This window comes from Triticum urartu, chromosome 3A, assembly GCF_056163025.1.
Source record: "Triticum urartu cultivar PI428250 chromosome 3A, HENAU_Tu73, whole genome shotgun sequence".
Classification (NCBI taxonomy): domain Eukaryota; kingdom Viridiplantae; phylum Streptophyta; class Magnoliopsida; order Poales; family Poaceae; genus Triticum; species Triticum urartu.
Genome location: NC_141875.1, coordinates 696,767,198 through 696,776,297, shown reverse-complemented (window position 1 = coordinate 696,776,297; position 9,100 = coordinate 696,767,198). Strand labels below are relative to the sequence as shown.

The window sequence follows — 9,100 nt, the reverse complement described above, 5'->3', positions numbered from 1 at the left end:
CTTTTTTCAAATTTGATGAACTTTTTTCTAAAATTTGATGAATTTTTTTCTAAAATTCAATGAACTTTTTTCAAATTTGGTGAACTTTTTCAAATTTGGTGAACTTTTTTTCCAAATTTGATGAACTTTTTTCGCATTTCATGAACTTTTTTTCCAAAATCAATGAACTTCTTTCACATTTTTGTGAATTTTTTTCAAAATCGATGAATTTCTTCAAATAGATGAACTTTTCTTATCATATTGGATGAACTTTTTCAAGATTTGATGAACTTTCTTTCATAAAAAAAATAAAAATGTTAGTTGTACTGCGTAATAAATAACGCGCATACAATAGTTCTTAAAGATTTTGTGTTGCTCTTAGTCATAGTCGTCTAGAGGGCATAGTGGTTAGCTGAACCACGGATCAAAGCAGCGACCTGAGTTCGAGTCCTTATGCTTGCAAGTTTCTTGCGAAACTTTTTCGGACCGGTCTAGCCGGCGGCCGGGCGCTCGGTTCTACATATTAAGAAGAGCAAAATTATTGTAATTTAAAAGTACTAAAAAAGACAGTGCTAATTAATCATTCTATGTGATTTTTTCTCACGTGATGGATACCTGTCTCATGTTCGTCTCTAGTTCGAGTCCTTATGCTTGCAAGTTTCTTGCGAAACTTTTTCGGACCGGTCTAGCCGGCGGCCGGGCGCTCGGTTCTACATATTAAGAAGAGCAAAATTATTGTAATTTAAAAGTGCTAAAAAAGACAATGCTAATTAATCATCCTATGTGATCTTTTCTCACGTGATGGATACCTGTCTCATGTTCGTCTCTAGTGCATTAATTTTTGATTTTAAAATTATAAAAGACATATCTTGTAAACCGCGTGTCGAAATTCAGATTCGTTTTCATCGTTGTAACCCTAGCGACGTGCTTTTTAAAAGTAGATCCCGCATGGTGATATTTCGACGAACTAGTCTTCCTGCGAACTAAACATCAATGTGTGTGCAACTAGACTACATTGTCGCGCCAACTGAGCATATGTGTGTGCCAATAGTCCTGCCAACTAAACATCAATGTGTCTGCAACTAGACTACATTGCGGCGGCGAATGAGCATATGTGTGTGTCAATAGTCCTGCCAACTAAACATCAATATATGTGCAACTAGACTTCATTGTCGCGCCAACTAAGTACACGTGTGTGTAACTAGTCTTGCCAACTAAATATCAATGTGTGTGCAAGTAGACTACATTGTCGCGCCAAATGAGTATATGTGTATGCCAATAGTCTTGCCAACTAAACATCAAAGTTGTCATGGTTGCTAGACTGCAATCTCATAGGAAGTTGAATCATGCAGATCCAAAAACTGATTTTATAAAAAGTTGCACGATGTACTACTAAAGTTGCACAATACAGTACTAAAGTTGCACCATATAGCACCAAAGTTGGAATCAAAAAATTTTTGTCGAAACATGCTCATGCGGGATCTAGTTTCAAAGATCTCGTCGCAAGAGTTCCAGCAGTGAAAACGGATCTGAATTCCGACGCGTGGTTTGAAATATATGACTTTTTAAAATTTAAAACTCTGAAATGAATATGCGTGGATCCGTTCAGTTCGAAATGGAGTAATCAGTGTGAACGCGTTTAATGCTAACAGCCACATGCATTAGAAGTCGAAAAAATTAACAGCCACATGCATGCGAAACGCGGCCGCTCCATTCAACCAAATAGCGTGTATGCACTTTTTAGATTTTATGAACTTTTTCCGCGAAAACAGCTTCCGCGCTGGTGCATTCGTGGGCCGGCCCACTTGGCTCTGCTGTAGGCGCCGGTTGACGTTCGCGGCGCCGAACTGAATACGAGCTCCCCAACTTTCGTCATGTTACACGTTTTTTCAACTTTCTAACATTGCCCTCGCTTCGCCACTCCTTACACATTTTTTTCATCGGATTTGCCTATTTCTGACGGCAGCCTGATTCTGCACGACGGCTGCTGGTTTCTGCCCTATGTTGGACCTGTATTTCCTCACAAATAGATGACCAGTATATGATATCAGTGTAAGTTATTATTGACATTGCACCCAATCAAATATTACACACATTGTCTAAGCTACACAGACCCTTCAGATGAAATTACAAAGGATACAAAGTAGCCCGGGCAGCGTGTAACGAAGAACGTTAAAAATGAATCCTGAGAAGCAAGAGCGTCGCGATACTGATTGTCGCTAGGAGCTCAGCAAAACCCTAAGAATGCCCATGTGGATCTTACTCCAAGAGATCTCATCATGCATCCTCAGCACCGATGAATTCTCATGGCGAATTCAGGAAAACCCGAAGGATGCTCGAGCAGGTCCTACAGCTAAAGATCTCATCCTGCATCCTTGCCACCAATGAATTCTCCGGTAGCATCCCAAGGCCTAGCTTCGAAAGATTTCCCGATCATACTCCTCTTCTTGTTTACTGTCCCGTCGTCACGCGCGTACTCGGGGAAATAGTCCAGGAAAGATTTACTTCCAAGAGAATACACTCCTTCGAACAGGAACTCCGTCACCAAATCCTGAATATCAAAGCAATAAGTAACTCTGCAAATAACATGAATTGGGTGTGTGTAAATAACTAAATATAGTGAATATCGCAGGAAGAGAAACCTTGGCATGGCTTTCACCAATCAACTTCTTCAGAAGTGGAAACCCAGGATCCTACCCATAGACAAGGCACGACATTAGTGGAAGATGCTCTGTGGCAGCTGCTTTAACAAATGATAATATCTAATGGCAGTCCTAATTTGGCGCAAGTAACAGTGTAATGACAAATAGTCAATGAATATAACTTTCTCCGCATGGGTTTTATGAAAAATACAAACCTTTTCAGCCCTCCATGTGAGATATCTATGTTGCGCTTCTCTGTTACGAACAACTTTCGTTGTGTCATTCTCTTCAGTTGCTTGATCCGTTAACTGAAGCCAAACCTGCGTCATCAGAAACATGAGAAAACAGAGCATGATACTTGAAATTGCATGTCTGGCACAACAGTTCAGAAATTTAATAAAGCAATCGTGAATACCTTATAGTAATCCATCAAAGCTGAATATAGAACATGATGGTTGCGTTCAGTGGGCTCAAATATAGTCCAGATCACGATTGGAGAGAAGAATCTCAGAGATTCGCTCGTAATCTTGCCACCCCATGGCAGAAGCTGCATTTTCTCTAAATAAAGATAACACTCTATGTATAAAGCTAATAGAAAAAGACTGGGGTAATGCATTTGGGTGAAGGATAAGATCCAAGTACCTCACTGTACTTCTGCATAAGGGGCATCAAATTCCTGTAGTATTTATCTTTGTAATCCTTGTCTTCAGTTATATCGTATAGCGGATTGAGGTCCCTGCAAGTAATTCAAATAGTTCTTTCAGGCCATTATTCATATTCTAGTTTAACCATAGTAATTAAGTCTTGAATGGCATACATATCATGGCACTTACAAGACAACGATACTCTGTGCAGGAGTCGTAAAAGCGTTGGCACAAAATATAGGAAGATCGTATTCAGGTTCAGAGAAAGCAGCAAAGTCGAGAACCTGCATGGGCATATGCATTATAAGTATAGCTTGGTGGATCATAAGCCTCGATAAATGAAATCCTCAATGACACTCCCTTGTCCCTTCAGTCATAAACTGAGTGATGAAACAGAGATAAGAGATTTCAAAAGGAAAATATCACCACTGATTCGACTGTACGATATTCATAGAACAAATGAAACCTGTAATATTATGGAACTTCAGATGTAATCAGATAGAACAAATTAAAGCTGTAATATTCAGATATAATCAACTTCACATGTACACCCATCTTTCAGTTCATAGCCTTCTGGGATAGTTGTTGGAGGGTTTTGGACAAGTGAACTTGGAGATGAAGTACCTGAACCGAGTTTTTCTTCTCAACTGTCAAGCTGCGAAGCAGTCTGATCTTGGGGGCACTGAAGGAGAGAGCGTCCAAAACAGCAGCATCGTCGTTGGCTCGTATGAGCCTGAACTTTTCCTGGGAGCATGACACAGGACAAAATCATCTTCTGTAATGACAAATGTGACTGGCGTCAGCCGACATCACAGGATACCTACACTTTAAGATGTTCTAGATGGACAATTGCATAAAAAAAATGCCTATACCAGACTCGGAGACTGACCCTCAACGGCTTAACTAGTCAATAATTATAAGTATATCTGAAGAAATAAGGCTCGTGCTTGGGGTCATTGTTTACAGGAGATCCTGGGCGTCAGACAAAGACCAAGCACCGAAATTCAGCCGGCACTAGTGCGACATCACAACAGTACTGATTTTGCTTCTCTGTTATAGACTGAATTTTCAGTTAGCAGGCGCATCTGAATTCGTGGAGCTAACGGGCTAGCATCGACACCTGTATGAAGTTACAGCTTTGCTAGTCACCTCGAGCAGACAGAGCATGCTCGCCAGCGCAGCGTGAACCGAACCAGGACATTGCAAGGTGGCAAGGAAAGAGGAACAGGGAGCTCAGCAAGGCGAGCAAGGGAAGGGAAGCAGTAGGACATGAACCAACCTGCGAGGGGTGGGGTGTGAGGGCGGTGCGGAGGCGGGTCTGCTCCAGCGCGGTGCGGACGAACCTCTGGTACGACGAGCCGGCGCCCAGCACTCCGGCGCCGCCGCCGCCGCTCATCCCCTCTGCTCCTTCCCCTCCCAGCCCAGTTGCTACAGTCCACTGCGGTGTGCGAGGCATGGATGAGAGGGGAGAGGCGAGGACACGTGGGAGGGATTCCCCATCGATCCATCCATCCAACCAACCAACCCATGCTGCACGCATCTTGATGTAATAATGCAGTTTCTTTTTTCCCAAAGAAAGCAACTTGCAGAAACTTGGCCACTTGGTAGTACTACGTCAGGTTACAAATAACACATAGCCCCGCAGTAGACCCTAATTGTAACAGGATCCTTGTTGCAAGAGCATCTTGGCCAAGTCCATTGCCGTTGCAACAGGATCCTTGTTGCAAAAAGCATTGTAAAATTTGCGGAGCACGCATCATTGATGGTGGGTGGGGAGCTCGCGGCATAAATGAAGGGAGTCAGGAGGAGGAGGGCAAGAGAGGGGGACAAGCTTGATGAGCTCCGGGTATATTTGGGGGTAGCAAAGACCAACTCTTATGCCTGTCCCCGGTCTGAATCAGAGGAGGAGAGATCAGGGAAGACACCTGCAACAGTTCATGGCGGTCGATGCTATAAGAGCGGGGTGGTGAATGACAAAGGCTTGCTGCAAAGGGTGTGCTGGGAGAGGAGAGGGATAGCTAGAGGGAAGGGGAAGCTTCACGTTGATCTTCCCCACGGGGGCACGTGACGCCCGAAGGAGATGGACGTAGTTTTGTTTTCAGTCAGGTGATTTGAAGCGTTGTCGTGTAAATAAACACACATTTAAGCAGGTATAAAATGTAAGACGGTTTTTATTGCCTATGCAAACAAAAAAAAGTCTTACATTTCGGTACAAAGGAAGTAGATCACATGAGGCGGAACCAAATCTTCTTGCCTACGAGTATTCTGCTTACGGAGAGCGCAGTTCCACCACCGGCCAGCGGGATGCTGCAACCACTACAACAATGTTATCTGTCCATTTCCAAGGGAATATTCCCTGCTTTCCTCATCACTCGTTAGGCCATGTTCCATCGCTGCTTACACCATTAGTCCATTACCATTACTATAGTATACTAAACTCTGAAGAATTATGCTCTACGATACGATCAGTAAGAATGTCTTGACACTCAAGAATATAATCCGATCGAGTATGTTGGTCACTGGGCAGAAACGTTCAGGTTCTGGATTCTCGCTTTAAACAAGTGCAAGTGCTGCTTCTCCGGTATTTGACTATGCTCGGCTAGCGTACATGGCGCCTTCGAAACAAAAAAACCGAAGGACCTTTCTACTGGCATCTATTCCAGGAGGCAAAGCGCATGACAAGTTCAGAAATACCGGGCAGGAAAAACGCATCCCAGACGGCTTCCTAGAGACTGTTGTGTTGTTTCTATTTTAACAGATTTGCCTCGCATATTAATTAAGAGGAGAGTAGAGTGTGTGCTACAAGCCCGAAGTTACAATAAGATTCTCTCCCAGCATAATGGTCCCCAAAAAAATTGTGTACCCTCGGCGATCCAAAGGTGGGCCTCTCCTTTGATGTTATTGAGCAAGATTGGCGGCGGAGTGCTTCTGTGGCGAAACATCCAAGCATTTCTCTTGTTACCTCTGAGCCAACTGATGAGCAACATGACGGATGCCATGGCCCTGCCATTGGCGGTGTTGATGTCGGAATGATTTGTCCACCAATCCTTGATGGAGCCCTCAAGGTGCCAAACGGAGGTGTCAATGCTGTCAAGATGAAGCCACTCGTTCGCTAGGTTCCAAAGACAGATGGTAAAGTGACAATTGAAGAAGAGGTGCACTCCAGTTTCTTGTACCCATTTGTAAAGGAGGACAAAGGCCGCAATTTGGCCAACAATGCCTAGCCAATCTATCGGCGGTTCATATCCTATCTTGAGTCGTTAACCAAGCAAAGAACTTGACTTCTGGTGGTGCACAAGCCTTCCGTGCCGAGTGCTCTATGGGAGAGTAGAAAGTACTACCTAATAATTGTGTCGCATAGGCGGAGGCCGCGGAGACTCTTGTGCATAACTGAACTCTGAATACGTCTTCTTGTATTCCTACCAAGTTTGTCTGGAAGTGTTATACCAGGGACAAGTTCATCCAATTTTACATCTGCCGATGCAGCATTAGTATATTTCATCAGGAAAGGTGGCAAGTTTCATAACACTTACAGGACAACAATACTTTGTGGTGTGCAGGAGTAGTAAAAGCGTTGGTGCAAAATATAGGAAGATCGTATTCAGGTTCAGAGAGCAGCAAAGTCAAGAACCTCCATGGGCATCAGCAGATATAATTATAGGAGTCCTACACTTTCAGAACCTCCATGGGCATCAGCAGATATAATTATAGGAGTCCTACACTTTCAGGCATTCTAGACAATGGACAATTGCATAAAAAAACTCTATACGTAGGAGCATGTTTCTTTAAGATAGGCAGGCACGGCAACGCGCGCCTTTATGTTCTAGTTATGCTCTATGATACGATCAGTAAGAATGTCTTGACACTGAAGAATATAATCCGATTGAGTATGTTGGTCACTGGGCAGAAAGATTTAGGTTCTGGATTCTCGCTTTAAACAAGTGCAAGTGCCGCTTCTCCCGTGTTTGACTATGCTCGGCAAGCGTACATGGCTCGTTCGAAACTTAAAACCGAAGAACCTTTGTACTGGCATCTATTCCGGAAGGCAAAGTGCATCACAAGTTTAGAAAATACCGGACAGGAAAAATGCATCCCAAAGTTCAGGTTCAAAGAGAGCAGCAAAGTCAAGAACCTACATGGGCATCAGCAAATATAATTATAGGAGTCCTACACTTTCAGGCATTCTAGACAATGGACAATTGCATACAAAATCTCTATACGTAGGAGCATGTTTCTTTGTTCGCCAGACACTTACTTACACGGTGGTGGCCGAGAGTGATGTCTGCACTCTCACTAGTCAATAATATGTCTGTTTATTCGTCTGTCGTTTCAGATGACAGAATAGCAGCATTCACATTGGAGATGAACCAAACCGAGAATCATAGGCTAAAACTCACGTCACAAACCAACTAACAGCAGCCAATCTGAAGAAATTAGGCTTCTGCTTAATTCGCAAAAACAAAGAAAAAAAAGGCTTGTGCTTGCTAGCTGATGATGTATTGTGTGTTGTTTTCAGAGCCTTTTGTAATGGATGCCATAACTTTCTCTGCTGGCTGTTGGTACTTAGCTTTCATCGCGTGTTTAACACTGATGTGGATTCATTTTCTCCTAAAAATAAGGCCCGTACTCGGGGTCATTGTTTACGAGAGATTCCTTCAGAGTCCAGACACCAGGCACCAAAATTCAGCAGATAACCAAAATAAAAAATAAAAAAATCAGCAGGTAGCAGCGAGACCTGGCACACTCCGCTCCACCTGATGCTGCTGCCCACAGCGGTGCAAGCAGAGCACATGGTTGAGTGAGACGGGCGGAGCGGGGCGAAGCAGGTGCAGGTGTAGAGCCGGGCCGGGCCGGGTAACTGGCCCAGTACAAGCAGCACGCATCTCAGCGCAATGCATCTTTTCTTAGTGGTACGTTATTTGTTTTTTTCCCTGCTTATATGCTTAATCCACTTACAGCAGTCTGCGGATTAGAATAAAACTGTGAAGCGCGAGACCAAATCTTGCAGCTATTCTTCTGCTACTAGCCAGATAAACTACTAGGAATGAGGTACTTGGAGAGAAGTTCCACCACCGGCCCCCCGCTGTGATGCTGCAATCAATCATTGCGGCATTGTTTACCACAGTTTGATCAGCAGCTGCCCCTTTCCTCGAGAATATTCCCGGCCTCGCTCCACTGTCAGTGGCTGCGAGCCCATGTTCCAAGCTTGATGCTAACACTACTGACAAAATAATCTCAAAGATATATATATTTCCCAGATCGGTAAGAATGTTTCGACACTGAGCACCAGGTTAGGACAAGACTATTCGGAGGGTTCAGGTCCTGGAATCTCTCGGTTAAAAAAATGCAAGTGCTGGGTTTACTAGTGCCCCACTATGCTTGGGCTGGCGTGCAGGGCCCGTTTGGAAGCACGAGGCACAGGGATTCCAAATCGGAGTGGCATCCTGCAAAGGCACTGTAGAAATTTCCACCCTCGAACAAAGTCTATGCGAGTGCAGTCGTGCATTGTACTACGCCTGATGTGTAGCGCACGCAGTACATATATTTCAACAGCAAAAAAAAGAGTAGTCTGAACCCACAAGACGAAGACCCTCTTGGACGCAACTGAAAACCCCAACAAGAAGACGAGCTGAACCGACGGGCGAAGAATTATATGGCGCCGCAGTTTCCAGGTTATGAGCGTCCATACGTCCAGATTCCCAACAGAAACACAGATCCAGCCATCCAAATCATGATTTCTGGTCCTCAGACGTCACCACCCACAGCTCACAAACGCGTGAAAAGAGGTTGAAACCGAAAGCAGAGATGACAAGAACAATATGGCAAAAGAGTCGA

General features: G+C 44.0%; 1 protein-coding gene across 1 annotated transcript; it reads right to left on the bottom strand.

Annotated features, from left to right (window-relative positions):
• Window positions 1-2,021: 2,021 nt before the first annotated feature.
• Window positions 2,022-5,161, bottom strand: HY2 (phytochromobilin:ferredoxin oxidoreductase, chloroplast / phytochromobilin synthase (HY2)). Its single transcript, XM_048710167.2, has 8 exons — window positions 4,545-5,161; window positions 3,890-4,009; window positions 3,455-3,549; window positions 3,264-3,357; window positions 3,037-3,168; window positions 2,837-2,941; window positions 2,622-2,672; window positions 2,022-2,530 (listed from the first exon to the last, which is right to left on the bottom strand). Exons 1-8 carry the CDS (start codon window positions 4,803-4,805, stop codon window positions 2,342-2,344), a joined length of 1,047 nt encoding a protein of 348 aa, XP_048566124.2. The 5' UTR covers window positions 4,806-5,161; the 3' UTR covers window positions 2,022-2,341.
• Between the last annotated feature and the right edge of the window lie 3,939 nt (window positions 5,162-9,100).

Coding starts and splice junctions, on each gene's coding strand:
- HY2 (XM_048710167.2), bottom strand. CDS start 4,805: ATGCGTGCAGCATGGGTTGGTTGGTTGGATGGATGGATCGATGGGGAA. Junction 3,550..3,889: donor AGAAGAAAAACTCGGTTCAG/GTACTTCATCTC, acceptor ATGCCCATGCAG/GTTCTCGACTTTGCTGCTTT. Junction 3,358..3,454: donor GCACAGAGTATCGTTGTCTT/GTAAGTGCCATG, acceptor AATTACTTGCAG/GGACCTCAATCCGCTATACG.